General features: G+C 50.2%; 1 protein-coding gene across 4 annotated transcripts in view; it reads left to right on the forward strand.

Moving 5' to 3' along the window:
• The window catches only part of RPTOR (regulatory associated protein of MTOR complex 1), a 104,845-nt gene that overhangs the window by 61,643 nt on the left and 23,329 nt on the right, over nucleotides 1-19,873 (forward strand). For 2 of the 4 annotated variants that reach the window (XM_027667535.1, XM_027667534.1), the window contains exons 15-25: nucleotides 134-199; nucleotides 813-1,004; nucleotides 2,077-2,217; nucleotides 3,855-3,972; nucleotides 4,148-4,288; nucleotides 4,710-4,868; nucleotides 11,412-11,530; nucleotides 11,869-11,937; nucleotides 15,481-15,584; nucleotides 15,702-15,885; nucleotides 16,749-16,859. In XM_027667535.1, coding sequence (XP_027523336.1) covers nucleotides 134-199; nucleotides 813-1,004; nucleotides 2,077-2,217; nucleotides 3,855-3,972; nucleotides 4,148-4,288; nucleotides 4,710-4,868; nucleotides 11,412-11,530; nucleotides 11,869-11,937; nucleotides 15,481-15,584; nucleotides 15,702-15,885; nucleotides 16,749-16,859 — 1,404 coding nt within the window. The remainder of the gene's footprint in view (nucleotides 1-133; nucleotides 200-812; nucleotides 1,005-2,076; nucleotides 2,218-3,854; nucleotides 3,973-4,147; nucleotides 4,289-4,709; nucleotides 4,869-11,411; nucleotides 11,531-11,868; nucleotides 11,938-15,480; nucleotides 15,585-15,701; nucleotides 15,886-16,748; nucleotides 16,860-19,873) is intronic. The other 2 variants (XM_027667536.1, XM_027667537.1) reach the window with 1 other exon arrangement.

The following is a 19,873-nucleotide window of genomic DNA, read 5'->3' on the forward strand; positions in this document are numbered from 1 at the left end:
TTCCAGCTTTCTTTCTCCTCTCTCATTCCTTTAATGTGACACAAACTGCACTTACAGTGCCATGTTTCAGGATGGGGTGTAGCTGTTCCCTGCCCTGTTCTCCAGGTAACCCTCAGTTGTGGGTTGTTTTCAGGCTGAACACAGGACAATGACAGCATTTATCCTGGCTGTGATTGTGAACAACTACAACACTGGGCAGGTGAGTTCCAACAGCCTTTTCCCTTCAGTCTCTCCTGCCTCTCTCTGCCTTATGCCTTTACTTCGATGGAAGTGTCCTGGCTTGCATTACAGCCCAACTCTGAACTGGGAAACTGAACTAGGAGGTTGTTTTATGTTGTTTCTGCATGGATTAAAAAAAAGAAATTGGCCTGGGGGTGTGACAAAGCACCTGGCAGTGGAGGGTAAGGACATGAGTCACTCCACAGCCACCCCTCCAGCAGCCACTGGCAGACTGGGAAGGAAACAGTGCCTGGTCCTCTCAAGTGGGAACCCGATGGCTGGGAATGGTCTGTGGAATCAGCCATAAACCCTGGGGCTCTCACAGGTGCTAGGAACACTTCCAGTGAGGGAAAAACAGGCTTTGTGCCTTACAGGAAACATTTCTAATGCTCAACTATTTAACCAGCTCTAGTAGCCTGTGCCTGCCCTTCCCTTCACGCTGCTGCCAAATGGGATTTTGTAACAAAATCAGTATAAAACCACTGAATGATTATTTTCTCCTGATTTTCTGTGTCTTTCAGAACTAGTCTTGTTTTGTGGGGATGAGGTGGGGAGCTGTCATACCCAGTAAATGGTGTTGCTTTGTGTTGCAGGAAGCCTGCCTTCAGGGAAACCTGATTGCCATTTGCCTGGAGCAGCTGAACGATCCCCACCCGCTCCTCAGGCACTGGGTGGCCATTTGTCTGGGCCGGATTTGGCAGAACTTTGACTCGGCCAGGTGGTGTGGAGTGAGAGACAGCGCTCATGAGAAGCTCTACAGTCTCCTCTCGGATCCAATCCCAGAGGTAAAAATCCAACTTTTCCCCTAAATGCCAGTTGAATTGGCAGAATTCTGGCAGAGGACAGAAATTCCTACGAACCAGGGCCTTCCAGGGCTTTATGTTTGTGTCTGGTTCAGAGAAAGATCTTGTTGCTGTTTCTTCATGGTGATGCAAATCAAACAAGCCCTGCAAGAGGAGCATCCAAAGAAATGCAGGGGAAGTTCATACAACCCTAGCACCCTGGGATCTGGGCACTGGAGTTGGGAAATGCCATGTTTTTTGCTTCCTTGCATATCACATTATTAAAATCAGATTGTTAGAAATGTGGTCCCTAAACTCACTGTGTGTTGCAAAAAAACCTTTGGTCTTTTTGTCCAAGTGTGAAAACTGTTCTCCCACTGCCATGTGTGAAAATCCACCTTTAGCTGGACATCTTTTACCTTTGTGACACACTCCCCAAGAGAAGGGACTGTGCTGAGGCTGGCAGTGACTGACAGAGCCCCTCAGAGCCTGAGGAGGTGACAGCACACATGGGAGAAGGGAGCTGAGCTAAACACCTCTGATAACGTGCAGAGATTAAAGATGAGAATCCCCTCCCCATTCAGCCTCTGTCCTGCATCCTCCACCTCCTGTCTCTGGCCTCAATCTCTCCACATTGTGAGCAGTGTTTCTGCAGAGGTGGGGTGGGCTGTCCAAAGTTTTTCCTTGATTTTTCTCCTTTTTTCCCCTCATCTTCTGCATTTCTAGAAGCCCATATTTGAAGACTGTAGTCAGCACTCCTATTAAAGATTCACATCCCAACAGGAACTCTGTGTTTACCTTATTGCTGTTAATTAATATTCAAGGCAACACAAGTGGAAGAATCACCCATGGGAAGGTCACCAAGTATTCTGGGAAATTAAATATATCCCGTGTCTGTGAATACTTAAAACTCAGTGCTTTGCTGAGGCTGCCTGGGTCGTTACTCCCCGTGGGCTTCCCCGTCCCCCTCGCTGTTCTCCTGACACAGCAGTGCAGGTTTCCAGAGGCGCCGTTTGTGGGGCACAGTGAATCCCCCTGGCAGGGGAGCAGTGACTGAGGCTGTCTGTGTGCCCAGGTTCGCTGTGCCGCGGTCTTCGCCCTGGGGACGTTCGTGGGGAACTCTGCGGAGCGCACGGATCACTCCACCACCATCGACCACAACGTGGCCATGATGCTGGCCCAGCTCATCAACGACGGCAGCCCCATGGTGCGCAAGGTACGGCCGGGGGAGCTCTGCCCCGGGCCTGGCAGGGCCTTTCACAGCCTTCCCAGGGAATTGCTCTGCCTTGGGAGGGTCTGGTCCCTCACGGAATCATCATCGAATCCCAGAGTGCCTTGGGTTGGGAGGGACCCTAAAGCCCATGCAGTGCCACCCCCTGCCCTGGGCAAGGACACCTTCCACTAGCCCAGGTGGCTCCAAGCCCCGTCCAACCTGGCCTTGGACACTTCCAGGGATGGAGCAGCCACAGCTCACGGAGTCTTCACCTTCAGCTTCTGCAGAGAGGTGTCAGCACAAGTGATGAGCAGCATCAGCCCAGTGCTGAGGCCGAAGGCTGCACGCTCAGGGGTCTGTCCAGCAGTGTCCAGGGGTGCTGCTGCATCCACATACCCTTTGGCCGCACAAACATTGCAGCATTTCCTTTACTCTGCTCTGTCAGGAGCCCCTGACAGGAGTGATGCAGGTGCAGCTGTGGCAGTGTCCACATGTGGACAAGGTTGTTGTTCAGATCTGTGTTTCTGTGGGTTAACAGTATCAAGTATTCCACTAAATGTCTGGAAGAGGAGGGATCATCTCAGGAGGGAATTTTTATATCCTGGGTTTTTTTTAATTTAAAGAGAATGTGGAGACAGGGATAAGGAAGTAGAGCAATTACTCTAGAGTCTTCTCAGGTGCACAGAACACTGAGAATTCCTCCTGGGCTGCTCTTCTGCTGATCACCAGTCTGATTGCAATATTTTACATTACACGATCTCAGGTTTTAAATTAAATAGTTTTATGTTGCTAAAAACATGGAATGGTGGCAGTCCTAGGGGAGGAAGAGGAGGGGGAGTCAGAATGCTGTGGAGAGAGTGAGAGCTCTGTTCAGTGAGGTCTTCCTGCCTTTAGAACCCTAAGAATGGATCACAGGCAGCTTCGGAATAGTTCTTCAGATTTGGGAGAGTTACAGTTTCTGATGCACCATCATACATCAATAGTACATTAAATAGTTTCTGACATTCTGGATTGTTCTTGAGGGTTGTTCTGAGGTGTCCTAATGCTTGTGTTTACTTAACTGGAACATCAACACCCTGGCACTTGTCACCAGCATTGCAAGGATTCATTTCTGTTGTCTTGTTCCAACATTTAATCAGTTTAATTCAAAAGAGAGCTGCGTGTCACACTGAATGCTCTGTGAGATTCATAAATCTCTCCTTGGGAGATCAGTCCCTGAACAGAGACAGCAGCCAAAGCCAGCTCTGGCTCCTGTTGCTGCTCAGTGCTTTCTGTGGTACTGCTTCAGTTTGACAACGCTGGGCAGAATCAGTGACAGAATCATGGAATGGTTTGGGTGGGAAGGGACCTTCAAGCTCATCTTGTTCCAAGCCCTGCCATGGGCAGGGACACCTTCCACTAGAGCAGGTTACTCAGCAGTGGTAGTGCTGGGTAGGAGTGGTGGAGTAGTGGGAGCTGGTTGAGGTAGAAAAGGCTTGTGAAGAAGCCTGCAGCTCATCTCTGTGAAATAAGGGAGAATTATTAGCCTGGATGGCCAGCTAATAATAGCAGAAATAATGACCACATTGGTCTGTGTTTGCCTGCAGTCCCTTGTTTCTGGCCTGTGTAACCATGAGGTGTTTCTTGTGCTCTTTCCCCAGGAGTTGGTGGTGGCCCTGAGTCACCTGGTGGTTCAGTACGAGAGCAATTTCTGCACCGTGGCTTTGCAGTTCATAGAAGAGGAGAAGAATTACCCTCTGCCTTCTCCAGCTGCCACAGGTGGGGTTTGGGTGGGCGGGATCCTTCGTCGTCCCTCGTTCCCTTTTAGCCTGACAGAGAACCACTGAATTTTGTTCACGTTGGTGGTGTTTTAGTTACATATTTGCTGGGAAATAACCAGAACACTATGACTGTTTGTGATTACAGCTCTAATTGCTGTGTTTTGCCTCCGCAGAGGGGGGCAGCCTGACGCCGGTGCGGGACGGGCCGTGCACGCCGCGGCTGCGCTCGGTCAGCTCCTACGGCAACATCCGAGCCGTCACCACGGCCAGGAACCTCAACAAGTCCTTGCAGAACCTCAGCCTGAATGAGGAGTGTAAGACATTTCAGAATGCTTTCAGTTCCCTTTCCTTCCCCCTGACCCCACTGTGCCAGCCAGGAGATCCCACGTGTGGGACAGCGAGGGCTGGAACCAGCACTTCAGCCCCAGTTATCCAGCTCCGAGGGCTTCCATGAGAACCTCCCTCGTAATTAGTTCCAATTTTCTGGTCATCAGTATTGATTTTCTGGAGTGTTTGGGGACCAAAAAGGTGTCTTCCAGCTTCCAAGCATAAGTGGATTTTTAACTCAGTCTTTTACTTGTTCTGTGTTTAATCATTCAGTATTAAAAAGGGGAGTTGTGGGTTTGCCCACACCTTCCCCGACTGTGGCAGGATTTAGAAAAGAGCTGTTATGTCTGGGTAAAAATTGTTCTCTCACCAGTCCTTGTTCCAGCATCTGTTCTTTTCTCTTGGCAGCTGGAAGCTCTGTTGCATTTTCCCCTGGGAACCTGAGCACGAGCAGCAGTGCCAGCAGCACCTTGGGCAGCCCCGAGAACGAGGAGTACATCCTGTCCTTTGAGACCATCGACAAGATGAGACGAGTCAGCTCCTACTCCTCCCTGAACTCCCTCATAGGTGAGCAAAGCCTCTCCTGCCCTTCCCTTGGGGTCACCTCTTGGCTGTGTGGAAGGCTGGCATCTTGGCTCCTGCTTGATCTTACTCCAAGAAAATTTCTCACAACACTAGAAATGCTATTTTTGTGTTTGGTTGGGTTGCTCCTGTTCTGGTAGGAGGACTGGGAATGGGAGCTGTTGGCTCCAGCTCTGAGCTTCATTACGATGGACAATGGTCCTGTTAGGAATTTAAGCACAAAAATTGGGGTATACAGGATTTCCACACCCACTGCAGTTTCACTGGCTAGACAGTGAAGCAGGGACTCCCCATCCCGTGGCTGCAGCAGCTGAGCCTCAGCACTAACTGCTTCCCTGGGGATTTGTCGTGTGGGTTGTGTTTCTGTACAGCCCCTGTGCTGTGTTACTCCTCCAGGGAAACCTGACCTAGCTTGTTTCCTCTGCAGGTTTATATGTATATAGTTAAAACAGGACTTAAAAAATCCCAGATTGTGTCTTAAAAGCAAAAAGACTGAGTGTTCCATAGAACTCTGAAGGTTCCATGGCTGATTGTGCTGCCTCCCATCCCCTCTCCATTGTCTCTCCTGGATAAGCAGCTCTGGCATCACGACCACCACTCAGCAGCCCCTGTCTCTCCCATTTCCCTCTCTGGATGATGTGCAGAACTCTGCAGAGCCCAGAAGGAAGGGGAGTTATCCCTGTGTTTGTGCAGTGCCTGGCTGATTTGGGTAATGGATTGTTTGCGTTTCTTTTATGGAACAAACTGGAACGTTTACGTGAAGCTCTTCCACCCCAGTTGTTTTTCAGGTAACTTCCCCAGTGGTGTCTGACTGCCACAACAGCTTTGCTTTAAACTACCTGTAGTTTTTCAGACAACCTAAACCATTTTGGCATGACAGCACAGGCACCAAGCAGAACCTGGCTTTTGGAATGGTCTCTTTCCAGGGAAAGCAGCATGCACAGGGAAATGCTGGGGGAAGTCTGTATTTCCTTTGTAATCAGTAAATGGGCCCATATTTTCACACATCAGTGAAAAGAGAGTGGTGTAACTCAAGAGAGGGATCACCTGGGTGATAGACCTGTGTGACTGAAGAAACATTTTTCTCTGCTCTGTGTTTTCTGGGAGAATTAATGGTGATTTGGCTCTTCTGAGTTGAAAGATTCTGGGATGATAATTCCTGAGCCCCTGTGGCAGTTTAAAATCATGTGTTCATTAGGAACTTGATCAGTTAATTTGCTTTTGATTGTCACTAATGAAATTGGATCTCATAAAGCATAACAGGAATGTTAGGAAATTTCTCTCCACCTTGAGCTAGGACTTGAATTTTCCCATTCCCACTGGTGCACCCTGTGTCTGCTTGATGGCTTGTGCTTGTCTCACAAGGGCTGTACAGCAGAGCTGGAAAAGAATCTGGAGAGGAGCTGGAGGAGGTGAAGGAGACCTGGGAAAGCAAAGAGAGCAGCTCTCCAAGGCCTCCCTCATTCCTATTCCATCAAAGAGCTCAGACCCAGCTGGAAATGGCAGAGCTTAGAGAAGTGTTTAAAATTCATGACTCGCACAGAATGCCATTACCTTCCCATTTGCCTGCTGCAAGCCAGGCTTTTCTCATTCCTGCTGAAGAATCACCATCCTCCAGCCCTCTCCTCCTCCCCAAGGAGAGATGCCATCAGCCCCAGCCACCCTCACAGCTCTGTGGCTGTTGTGCCTGGCCCGGGTTAACCCCATATTTAATGTCCTAATGGGCACTAAACTGCTGCTGTACAGCCAGCGAGGGGCAGCTCAGGGAGCCCACCTGGGTGAGAGACTTGTCGTGACTGAAGGAGTGTTTGCTCTGCTCTGTGTCCTTTGGATGAGGAAATGGGGCTTTGGCTCTGCAGTAACACCTCTGCCAATATCTGAGGCAGCCAAAGCAGTAAAAAGGATGGTTTTGGGCATGTGGGGAGACTCAGAGCAAAGCAGAAATCTGGTCTGTAAAAGCAGAAATTTTCAGGTATGGTTTGACTGTGTCCTGTACTCTGCATTCCCTGGGCTGATCCACTGATCACAGAACCATGGAATGGTTTGGGTTGGAGGCACCTTAAAGCCCATCCAGTCCCACCTCCTGCCCTGGGCAGGGACACCTTCCACTGGCCCAGGTTGCTCCAAGCCCCATCCAACCTGGCCTTGGACACTTCCAGGGTGGGGCAGCCAAACCTGCTGATGCTCAGGCCTTTCTTCCTCTCTTGCAACTTTAGAAACACGGTGCCAGAGGGATTGTTCTGGATCAGCCTCTTCACTGACACAGAGGCATCACACCATGTACTTCCCATGAACTGGAGGAAAAGCTCTCCATTCCTCCTTGTTCCATTTTACAAGCAGTTCCTAAGCTAACTGTACACCAAATGTCCCCATTTAGTGCCCCCCCAAATGCAGCTTGTACTCTCAGCCAAGGTGTTTGTTCTCTGGCAGCTGCTCCTTGGCCAGACAGGGCTGTACCAGGAGAGACATTTATTTCTGGCCCAATTTTCAAGCTGGCAAGAGGCAGTTTGTGGTTAGTCAACAAAGACATCAGTTTGGAAGGGAAGCTGAGCCTTGCTGCTTTTCCATACAGCCACTCATTAATCTTGGTGTCCTGGAAATGTTTAGTTTTAAGATAGGAAAAGGGAAGGAATTAAGATGGGGGGTTGCATACCTCGAGGCTGATTATTCGTATCCAAACTGCATGATGAAAGTCTTTGTCCTACAGAGAGCATCGCTGGAAAGATGATCTTAAGGAGTGATCAAAGAGGGAGGAAAATAAATCTTGGAGAGATGAAATGCTGGGGAATAGTTGTCTTTTCCAGCGGGAGAGGCTGGGGGTGGAGAACTGTTCACCATGTCACAGGATCTGCCTCAAAGTAACAGTGACAGCGGGAGGTTGCTGCAGTGAGGATGAGGAGAGCAGAGGTGGAGGTGGACAGGGAGGTGCAGAAATAAGAGTGAGTGTTAGGACAGGTAGAGCCTCCTGCTCTCTCACCAGGCAATATGTTTAATGCACAGAGATAATGAGAAGTAATAAGGAGCAAAACACAGGGATCTGGGTAGGTTTTGGAAATGCAAACTTGCTGTGAGGCTGGTCATGGTGGGCTGCTTTCATGTTGGTGACATCAGCCCTGGTCAGGGGGTACCTGCTCTGAGGGAACTTCTTTCTAATGAGCTGGTTCTGGTTTGTGCTGAAGCATTAAAAGCTCAGCTCTGCCGTTGGGCTCACCTGGTTTGGAGTGTGCAGGAGCCCGTCCAGAGCCCAGGGGAGGCTCTCAAGGGGGCAGGGGGGGCTGGATTGCTGTGGCTGCAGGGAACAGGCAGTTTGTCTGAGTGGAGTTCAGAGATCAGCAGGGACTTGGGGTGTCCTCTTCAGCCAGGGTCCCTCTGTGTCCCTCGTGGGAAGAGAGGAGACTCGTGGGCTGCACGTTGCCAGGGCAGGTGGGGTTGGCCCTGGTGGGAAGCAGGTCCCTGAATCCCCAGGGCTGTTCAGCCTGACGTTTTTCCCTGCGTGAGAAGGTCCCATCCCCTGTCCCCGTGTGCAGGTTCGTTCCCTGTCACTCCGTGCCCATCCAAAGGTGTCATTCCCTGCCCCAGGAGCTGACTGTGGGCCAGCTGAGCAGCAGCCCTGGGGCTGCCATTGGTCTGGTTTTGCTGCGGTGCCGGTGGGGAGTGGAACTGCCCCTTCCGTGGAGGTCAGGGCTGGAAATCACTGCAGTGATTTTTACAGGGGTTTGGAAAGAAACCCTGTCCCAGCCTGGCAGATCAAAGAGAATAAATAGAGCCATTAGCAGTCGGGTTTGCATCCGGTGTGGCCCCCTTGGAGCTGCAGGACCCCGGCCCAGCCCCAGGCTGGCTGTGTGGGGCTCGCGGGTGAATGGAACCAGGCTGTGTGTGTGCAAGGAAAATCAAAGTCAAGGGAAAGGCAGACCATTTGTTTTTGACATTCTGGGCGTAGAGGAATCATTTTGTAAACATAAATCCATACTGCAAGGTCCATTGAACTGGCTTTCAGTCAGTGTGACTAATTACAGAGCTGTCTGCTTAGATTAACACCCATCTCCTGCTCGGCTCTTTGTTTGCATCTCGTGGTTAGCTTGTGCACTTGAGCCCATTACGTGAAATGAAGCTGCTGTTCCTCCTGCCACCTCTGCTGTTCCCATTATCCCAGGGACCTGGAGCTCAGGATTTTACTCAGAGCTGTTTCAGAGGTGGGACTCCATGCATGGAACAGCACTGATGTGGGGAGGTGGCGTCGGGGGGGACCAGCCCTTGGAGCACCAACCCTGAGCCCGAGATGCTTTTGTAGAAATTCCCTGTGTTCTCCTCAAAGGCTGCCAGGTGAAGGAGGAGTTGCACCAGCACAGTTTCTGCTTTAAATTTGGGTTTTTTTCATGATGCTTAGATGTATAAAAAATGTCATTGGGTTTCTTTCTTCGTGAACGAGGTGGTTATCAGAGACCTGGAAATTCTGCTGGGTGCCCCCTTGCTCTCCCTTTCCTTTTACTCTCTTTCAAGGGCTTTAAAGAATTCAAGGCATCCAGTTTTCCCTCTGGTCCTTATGTAACTCCTGACAGACCCAGTGTAGGAGGCAGAGCTCTGGGCACACCTCAGACCTTACCTGCCTTGCTGCTTTTTTCCTCCCACAGCTTGTAGCACTTCGCCTCCCTCCCTCTCTTGTTCTTTATCCTTCCCCCTCCAGTTTTTCTTTCCCTGGTAATAGAAGCTTCCAGGATTTAACATTGTAATATATTTACAACCTTTACAATTTCACAGTATTATATAAATATTCTACAGTATTATATAAATATATATTTATAGCCTTTACAATTTACAGCCTTATAACAATTTACATTGTTATATGTTTTACAGCCTTACCAGTGCCTAAAAGGGCTCCAAGAGAGCTGGAGGGGGAGTTTGCACAAGGGTCTGGAGGGACAGGACAAGGGGGAATGGCTTCCCACTGACACAGGGCAGGGAAGAAATTCTCCCCTGTGAGGATGGAGAGGCCCTGGCACAGGTTGTCCAGAGAAGCTGTGGCTGCCCCATCCCTGGAAGTGTCCAAGGCCAGGTTGGACGGGGCTTGGAGCAACCTGAGCTGGTGGAAGGTGTCCCTGCCTATGGCAGGAGGTGGAATGGGATAGTCTAAAATCCCTTCCAACCCAAACCAGTCTGGGATTCTCTGATTTGTCAGGCCCTGTCCCTGACCTGCTCTGGAAAGGTTGGGGTCAGTTGGAGGAGTCTTTGTGGGTCACCCCCAGCACAGTGCAGGTGGTCCCATCATAGACACTTGTGAGATTTCCAGGTGAGAATTTAAGCAGACATCACTTGGAACATCCTTTGGTTTCCAGCTGAGAGAGAGACCCTTTGCAGATGGAATGAGAGGGAGGAGTTGGGTTATTGGGATATTGCCTTGGTCCTTTGCAGAGAGATTTGTCACAATCTGGGGATGTCCTGACAGAGGAAGGTTCCCCTGGTCAGGTAGAGCAGCATCCGAGGGGCAGCCTGTTGTGGGCTCCTGGAGCTTGTTGCTACCTTCAGCCAGAGCTCAGAACTGGTCTGTCCCAGTCTGTTCTGCTGCTTTGAGTATCAGGTTTAGCACCTCTGCCAGGTCAGAAGCTGCTTGGTGACCAAGGAGCCCTTTCCTCCCAGCTTTATATTTAGATGCCTCCAGAAACATGAGAGGAAAAGCAGTAACAGCTTGATCTGTCATTTACCATTGATTGTGACTCATCTGAAATCTCTATTTTAGCTCCTTTTTTTTGTTAGTGCAACCACTTTAATATTGTCCAAATGGCTCAACTCCCAACTGGGGTGTTGCATGATTAGACACCGGGAGGGTTCGGAGACAGAATAACAAACTACTCGCCTAAAAGCAGCAAAATAAAATGTTCACAGAATTTTGTCAGTTGTTACAAATGCTTATTAATTTGATTTGTACTTTGAATCTGTCGGTCCCTTCTGCTGTAATACCAAATGGCAGATATGCTCATTAAATAACAAATTGGAGGGATTGATACAAATGTCAGTAGGAAAGGCTGAGTTGGACTCGCTGCTTCCCAAAGGCTCAGCTCCTAAAGCTCCTAAAGCTTTAGGTTTAAACATTTAGTAAACTTGTAGAATGCACAAACCCCTAAACAATTCGATAAAAATAATCACAAAAATATAAGGCAGTGGGTTTATAGCATTTAGTATTTTAGCTCAGAAACCTGGACATTATCCACTTGGCCTTTCCAGGTGATTTGCTTCAGGAGCCTGGAAAAGCAGCAGCTTGACTGGAGCTGATTTAGGGAGTCTTAAATTTATTTGGCTTTCTCCCACTTTGATTTCACAAGCCCTTGCAGAGTTCACAGACAGGCAAAAGGGAGACAAAATTCCCATGTGGGGTGTTTTTGAGCTCCTCTATTGATGTTTCCTGAGATGTCATTGGGGATGTTTGGAGTTCTAATGAATTTTCTCACATCAGATCAAAGAGTTGGAGTTGATGGATTGTCATGTGCTGCAGCACAAGGCTTTGGGTTTGTTGTGTTTTTTTTACTATTTTAGGTGTGAGTTTCAACAGTGTTTATACCCAAATTTGGAGAGTGCTCCTTCACTTGGCTGCCGACCCCTATCCCGACGTCTCCGACCTGGCCATGAAGGTTCTCAACAGCATTGCCTACAAGGTATGTGCCTGTCCCTGCTCACCTGTGCCTGCCAGGTGTTTGTATGTGGATTTGTTCATGCTTAGGCAAGGCTTAGGCAGACTGACCTGGATGGGTCTGTTGGAGGGCTCTGCCTATTGCAGAAGGAGCTTTTAATGCTTCGAGATGATAAACTCTCCTATGAACTCTTGATCAGGTAAAATGAATAAATGGGGGAGGGCCTGGGGTTGTTTTAGGGTATAAATTAGGTGCAGACCTCTGACAGTAGGTCTGGTTTAGAAGTCTACTTGTCTAGATCAGTCCCTGGGATAAACCTTTAAATATTCTTCATTAAATTATCCGTTTGCAAACTGATTTAGATAATGCAAGTGGGACTGGCCTGCAGACTGAAGCCACAACGGCTCTCCAACCCAGGTGAACTAGTACATGTGAGTCAGCATGCAGACACCCTGCCACTCCTCACCTCCAGCCCAGGCTGGGCGCCTAAACCTCCATCCTCATCCCATCTCATCCTCCCAGGCTGACAAGATGTCCCTGGAGGCTGCCATCACTGGGGAGGGGGCAGCACCTCCCCCCCCCCCCCCAAACCAGGCCACCCCAGAACATCTTCTCACCACCTGCCTCCCCCGGCCCGGGCTGGGGACAGAAAGCTCTGTCTGACCCTGCTTTCTGGTCGCTGAAGCATCGAGACCATGAGCCATTGCAATGCCAGGTGACGTCTCTTACTGGTCATTCCCAGAGAATAATCCCAGATCTTCAGCCCTGGGCTGCTGAGCTGAAGCTGCAGTAAGAGATGCCAGCATTGTGCACTGCCATCTTAATGCCCTAGAGATTTCTTGCTTTGAAATCATATTTTCTCTTGGGACGATAGTTACTTATTTCAACACTTTTATTTGTTTGAAGTGTATGTGTCAGCGAGCAGTCAAGGCTGGGTTTGGGAGAGAGAATTATTTTGGCAGTGGGGGCAACGAGCTGAGCCCTTCCCTGGTGATATGGGAGTACAACAAATGACTGCCAGGCTGGAGATGCCAAAGTGAGGGGAAGAAAGAAGGGAAAAGGTGGAAGATTTCGCTCTCTCTGCTCTAGATGCATGAAACAGTTTCAGTTCTGTATTTTGGAAGGCTCTTTGCAAAATGAAATATTACTCCTACTTTTAAAAGGGATATGAAGTGGAACCAGATCTCCTTTCCCTCACTTGAATATTTTTTCAGGACTTGCTCCCTGGCCAATGGACAGATGGATTGATACCAGTACTGGTGCTGCTGTGCCCTGCAGCCGCCCTCACTGGCACTGCTGGTGCCAGCAGGAATTGTGATTGTTATGTTGTGATATCCCTAGGGAGTGTTATGACCGATTGGGTAAATTCTGTGTTGATTCTGACAACTTTGGACCAAACTGTGTTGGTACTGACCAGAGTCCCAAAGCTCAGGTGATGGGTCTCATGCATCTCACACTGTGTCTCGTCAGCTGGTCTGTCCCTGCTTCCTAAGGCAGCAACTCTTCCAAAGGGTTTGGAAAACAAGAAGCATTCCTGTTTACAGTGATTTTTATCTGGGGATGCTTCAGTGAACAAAACTTATTTGTTCTCTTTGCCTTAGCCATGAGATCCGTGAGGAAAGTGTTTAAACATGGACCTTGCCGTGTCGGTGCCGTGGGCTTTGCTTTGGCCAGGACCACCTGGCCTGGCTGCCTCCTAACAAGGCTTTCTTATTAGAGCAAAGACCAAACAACCTGTCAACTGCCCACCAAAATGGGATTTAAGGCTCAGATCCCAGGTCATGGTCTGGCCTTTATGGGTTCAATTCTGGCCACAGCCCTGCCGTGAGTGGAGCTGCAGGACCCGAAGCCAGAGCTCCAGGCTCTGTGCTGGGAGCTCAGGCAGGAGCTCTCTGGTTTCTAATGCAAATTAGTGACAATTAAATCTTTGCTAACTGTATCCTGAGATCTTTCCTTGGTGCTAATGGAGCTTTGTTGGATGGAGAAGGGAGCACCTGGATGCTGCCCGGGGCACATCTGTCCTCCCCAGTCTGTGCAAACACTTCCCAGTTTGGGGGTTGAATTTTATCAGTGAATACAAACAAAAACTGATTTTGTTGCTTCGACAAGAATACTGCTTCAGGTGAAGTAAACCACTTGAGTGTTCCAGAGGTTTAATATTTTGGTGTAATTTGTTAAAAATTCGGGGAAGAAGAGGTTTCATTTTAGAACTGGGACAGCTGAGGATTCCTTAATTGACACAGCTGAGCAGAACTTTGTGATCTGGGAGACCTGGCTGGGAACTTGGGGAGCTCCAGGGGAAGCACCTGGACAAACAAGCCAGGAGCTTCTTCCTCTGGATGGTAGTGGGGAACTAAATGTTTATCACAGAACTGTGGAATAGTTTGGGTTGGAAGGGACCTTAAAATTCATTCAGTTCCACCCCCTGCCATGGGCAGGGACACCTCCCACTAGCCCAGGTTGCTCCAAGCCCTGTCCAACCTGGCCTTGGACACTTCCAGGGATCCAGGGGCATCCACAGCTTCTCTGGGCAACCTGTGCCAGGGCCTCCCCACCCTCCCAGGGAAGGATTTATTTCCAATATCCCATCTAACCCTTCTTCTCCAGAGACATTTCAAACCCACCTGGACACGTTCCTGTGTCACCTGCTTGAGGTGGCCCTGCCTTGGCAGGGGGGTTGGAGTGGATGATCTCCAGAGGTCCCTTCCAACCCCAGCTGTTCTGGGGTTCAGGGATTTTTCTTTTCAAACGAGCCCAGCCCGTCCTGCTGGGGTTTTTAGCGGAGCCCTGAGCATGGCTGTGTGTCTGCAGGCTGGCTCTGGGCTGTGGGGATGGGGCTGTGTGTGAGCAGACGGTGAGTGGGCTGCCCAGGCGTGCAGCCTTCCTGCAGGAAATCTGCTGCTTTATTCCCTGGGCCCTTCAGACACTGCTGCTTCTCACCCAGACTGCGGCTGGGCTGGGATTTATGTTTATGATGCAGATGGGAATGGTGCAGCTCTCCTTCCCGGCCTGAGCTTTGGAAAGCGCCCAAACAAGCTCTTTGGAGTACCAAAACAAACAAAAAGGACCCAGGATTCAGTGGTGGCCTCTAAAGGCTTTCTGAAATCAAAAAGTCTTAAAAGGAAAGTTTGCTTCCCCCCAGGTTGCTTCATCCAGGTGTTTTTAATGAAAGGCTTGAGGCAGAATTACAGAATCACTGAGGTTGGAAAAGCCCTCTGAGACTGAGTCCAACCCTTCCCCAGCAGTGCCAAGGCCACCACTCACCCATGTCCCCAAGTACCACATCCACATGGCTTTGAAATCCCTCCAGGGATGGAGACTCCAGCACTGCCCCGGGCAGCTGTGCCAGGGCTGGACAGCCCTTTCAGGGAAGGAATTTTCCCAATATCCAGCCTAAACCTCCCCTGGCACAGCTTGAGGCCATTTCCCCTCATCCTGTCGCTTGTTCCCTGGGAGCAGAGCCCGACCCCCACCTGGCTGCAGCCTCTTTCCGGGGAGTTGTAGGGAGTGAACCTTCTTTTCTCCACGCTCAGAACACGTGTTGTCACTTGAGGTCGTGGTGGGAGCTCAGCTGTGAGGTGGGAGGGAAAGGCTGGGGGCTGCAGGGAGCCCTGGGCTGCTGAGGGGACCCCAGGCTGTCCCCTTGTCCAGTGGCACCTGAGGAGACCCTGGGCTGTCCCCTTGCCCACGTTTTTGGGGTGCTGGTGCAGGTCCTGGGCTGCAGCTGGCTCAGGGAAAGGCTGATGTGTTGCTCAGAGCCATTTCCATGCAGGCAGCACGAGGGCACTTACTGGTAAGTGTTTTCTGACTACACAAGTAGTGAAATCCTCTCGTGTGTTGGGAGCAGCACAGGGGCTTTTCCATGTACGTTTTAACCCCCCCACTGCAGAGAGCTCAGTCCCTGCAGCCCCAGTGGTGTGGGTGTGACCTGGGGCCACGCTCCGGCCGTTCAGGGCTCCGTGTGTTCTCTCCAGGCCACGGTCAACGCTCGCCCCCAGCGCATCCTGGACACCTCCTCGCTCACCCAGTCGGCCCCCGCCAGCCCCACCAACAAGGGGATGCACATCCACCAAGTGGGGTAAGTCCAGCCCCTTCTGCCAGGGGGACCAGTGCTCCCTGCCCAGCCCCATCCCGGGTAACCCCGCTGGGTGTGCAGCGAAGCCTAAATCCTTTCCCTCTTTTTGTGACCTTTTAGAGGGTCCCCCCCAACCACGAGCACGAGCAGCTCCAGCCTGACCAACGATGTGACCAAGCAGCCCGTGAGCCGGGACATGGCGTCCGTGCGACCTGCCAACGTGGGCAACATGGGGGTCCAGTACACCCCCCACTCCCACCAGTTCCCCAGGACGAGGAAAATGTTCGACAAAGGGCCAGAACAGGTAAGGAGCCTTCCCTGTCAGGTCTGACTGCTTCCCCCTGCTGGGGTTTGTCACACATTCTGTTCGTTGGGGTTTGATTTCAATGTCTATCCCTCATTTGCTTCCAGCTGCTGCTAATCCAGATTGGCTTCCTCTAACCAACCAAATAAAAATTGATTAATTTTTTTTCTTCAGGATAAATTGTGTTTTATAGCTTTTGATGGGGCATTATTCACTTCTGCCACTAAGAAATGTGTTTAATCAGAGTCGATTGCTTATTCTTCCGTGAACATTTGTCTGTCTGAGTGATAACCCAGAGTCAGATCCATGACCCTCAGAGGCTGCTCTCCAGCCTCAGCAGAGCAGAGACGGGGAAAATTGTCCTGTGTGATCCCAGGAAGGAAGTGTTGCAGCCTCAGCAGGAACACCTTCCCTTCTCAGGGGTTTGGCAGCACCAGCCTGGCTCGTATTTATGAAAAAATGGCTGAAACCTGAGCGAATGGAGCTTTTCTCTGTCCTGTTTGAGTGCCCCGTGCTGTGTGACAGACTCTGCTCCGTGTGCGCCCTGGGCGTGCAGCTGTGTCTGCTGGGCTGGATCCTGAGTCATCCTCACTGCTCCAGCTGCTTGGGACACTGTGAGAAAACTCCTGCTGGGCCCTCACTGTGGTGACCCGGGGGTGACACAGCCCCAGTCCCTGCAGCAGCCTGGTGTCCGTGCACCTTCCCGAGGGGGGACTGTGAGGAGCGATCCCGGAGCCGGGTGCGCAGAGTTCCGTGTCCTGGGCAATGTGCTCGAGGGTTTTGCTGCCCGGCTGAGGGCAGTGTGGGTGTCCCTGTGCCCGCAGCTGCCCTGGGGGTGGTGACACCCTGCTCTCTCCTGGCAGACGGCCGACGATGCCGATGACGCCGTCGGGCACAAGAGTTTCATCTCGGCCTCGGTGCAGACGGGCTTCTGCGACTGGAGCGCCAAGTACTTTGCTCAGCCCGTGATGAAGGTAACCCTGATCCCCTGGGGGGGCTCTCCCAGCCCCCCAGCACTGCTGGGCTCCTGCCTGCCCTGCTCTTCCTCCAGTCTGGGGAGGGAAAGGGGTGGATTTATCTACGTCGTGCTGCTCTGGGAGCTGTGGGACCACTGTGCTTGTAAATAAGAGGGAAGAAGAAATAAGAGGGAGCAGAAGAGTGAGACTGGGGCAGTGGGGTATGACCAGGGACAGAGCCCAGAGGAAAAGCCCTGCACCCCATGGGAGCATGATCAGCAAAGAATGTAAAAGTGAGGAGGGGTTCTGTGGTCCAGATCCACCAGTTTTACCTGGTTGCATTGCAGAGTTGTTTTATTTGAAATATTGTGCTTCTCTATATACTGAAAATTGCATTATAGTTAAAATTAATAGATTTTTTTAATATAAATAAATGGAGTAAGGAAAGTCCTTTTTTCCAGAAAGGGCTGTGAGAGGCTGGAGAAGGAGAGATGCTGTTTTCTTTCTGACATTCCAGCTGAATTTCCTGGCTCTGGGGATGCTAAAAGAGGCAGAGAAATGGTAGAGAGAGGCTGCTGCCCTGGGGGGAGGTCAGAGCATCCCAGTGACAGCAGGAACCTGTGGCTTCACTCTGTCCTCGAGCAGGATTTCAGAGCTGTGCTCTGATCCCAGGCACCCAGGACAGACACCTTTAACTTAAAGAGCAGAAAGTGAGTGTGGCTGAGCATCCACAGGAATTCCTGGAGGAAACTTAGGGAGCCTCACTGCTGGGTTTTAAAGTTTATAAAAATAAAAGCAGTTGTGTTATGGCAAAGAATAAGGATGGTAATGACAAATCTGCACCCAGATCTTTTGGGGAGTGAGCTCTTTGTGTAACTTAGTTGTCTTTGCACGAAGTGAACGATAAACTGAAGCCTTGTTCTAGGAAAAACCCAAACCTGGGCTCTTGAGAGATGGGCAAAGATCATCAGTGACTGGAAGGAGAAGCTGTTAATTCCCAGAATGTTTTAGCTGTTAAATTCCCAGAATGTTTTAGCCAAAGCTCAGGTTTCAGGTTTAAGTGTGAAATAAGCAGCAGATCTCCCTCATTAAAGCAAACCTCCAGGTGCTCTGGGAGTCGTCAGGGAACCCAAACTGTGTCAGGGCTTTCAGCTCCATTTCTTGGAGGGGTTACTGTGTCTGGGAAGGACAACACCCAGCTGCATTAATGCCACTTCCACAACGGATATTTGTATCCAACCACTGATATTTAAATCTTAATAATGAGGAAATTGTGCATTTTAAGTACTGTCTCATCCAGGAGTTGCCGCCGAGTCATCCATCCCCACTCTTCAGGCACACTGAAGTGTTTGGGGGGGGGTAACTGCTCAAGTTCAGGATATCAGAACAGTAGTTACATGGCAGGTTCTTGATTTCCATAGGGAATCACCAGGAGGAAGCAGTAGCTGGTGAAGTGATTGCCTGACACTTCCTCAGCTGCTGTGAAATTCCCTTTCTCCCGATCTCACGAGCAGAATAATTCATTAGGACACATCTGGCCTGTGGGGCTGGGCTGCCTGGTCAGCTTTAGCCAGGGCTTTCTCTCATCAAGATGAGTTTTGGTGTCTTGATTCAAGTCCAGACAAGAGCACAGGAGGAGGGAGATGATGTTTGAGCTCTTTGTTCTTATTGAAAACATTTGTCTGCTTTTTAAGGAAAGCTCTTCCCAGAGAAGAAGGGTCTTTATTAATAAAATAAATCACAGTAGGCAGCCAGGCACGGGCAGGGACAGTGGGTGCATGGGGAGCTCTGGGGGGGGTGAGTTTACTGCTATTTCATGTCCATAAAATAGACAAAATTACTTTAGGAGAAGCAGTAAAAAGTATGGAGCATTCCTGTACTAATTCATAGGAGCCAGGGAGGGGGAGTCATGGAAATCAAGGGTTTCCTGGAGTGCTCTGTGTCTCCCAGGGGATTGGAGGTGCTGCAGCTGCACCCTGAGCATCCCACAAGTGCCAGTGAGCAAAACCAAATCTGTATGTCCTAATAAAACGAGGAAGAGAATTATTTCCCTGTTACTTTTGCAAAGCATCTTTAAAAGGCCAAGGAGATGGTTTCTGCAGGAAAACTGGAGTGTTATCCCATCCTAACAGGGAATTATACAAACTTTGGAGTTAAGAGTGGCTGGTGTGTGTGCAAGGGACAGGAAGAAATCCCCTTAGGAGAACTTTCTCTGAGGTTTCTTGGTTGGAAGCCAAGCAGGGCTGACAGCTCGGGTGCTACCTGAGTTTCCATGGAGTCTCTGTTCCTTCAGTCCCCGTTCCTGCAGCGACAGGAACAGCCCTGGTGCTGTCTTTTGGGAGCTTCAGCCTCATGAAAAAGGCAAAGAGTAAAGTCTACCAAGTACTGATGGAAAAAGATGACATTGATGCTTAATTCCAACCGTTCGTTTGGAGCTGCTGCCTGCCTTCTTAAACAGGGAAAGACAAGACAACTGTTCCTGTAATGAATAAACATAAAATGACTGTGAGTGCATCTTAGTCATATTTAATTTATGAATTTAGTTTTGCTTCATAGACCTTGCCCTGAGAATGCTTTCACTGGAACGATTGAGGGATTAATTTCCAGTGTAAATCACGGGCTCCGTTTCAAACCATCATCCCGGTTTTGATTTATCGATTATCTAATCAAATAAACGGGGAAAGAAAACACTGTGCTGCAAATTGTCCGTGTGCCAGGAAGAGCAGATCCCTGTACCCCAGCTCTGATCTCTGCAAAAGCCTTTCCTCTCCCTGACATCCCTCGTGGCACGAGGCTGTTCTGGGAACCACGGGCGGCCTTGGCGCGCGCGGCGCAGGAAAGCCTGGCTGCCAGCTGTCAGGAAGTCCTGAGGCAAGGAGCGAGGGAGCCGGCATCTGTTGTTTCCAGGACTGGCAGAACATGCAGGCAGGAGCTGGGAAGGATCCTGGAAGGTGAGAATTACATAAGAAACCCTTCCTGATAAATGCCTGCCTGAGCTGCAGCGCTGTGCCTTGGCCGCCGTTCAGAGCCCT

Source organism: Corapipo altera, unplaced genomic scaffold, assembly GCF_003945725.1.
Source record: "Corapipo altera isolate COAL_440 unplaced genomic scaffold, ASM394572v1 305, whole genome shotgun sequence".
Lineage (NCBI taxonomy): Eukaryota > Metazoa > Chordata > Aves > Passeriformes > Pipridae > Corapipo > Corapipo altera.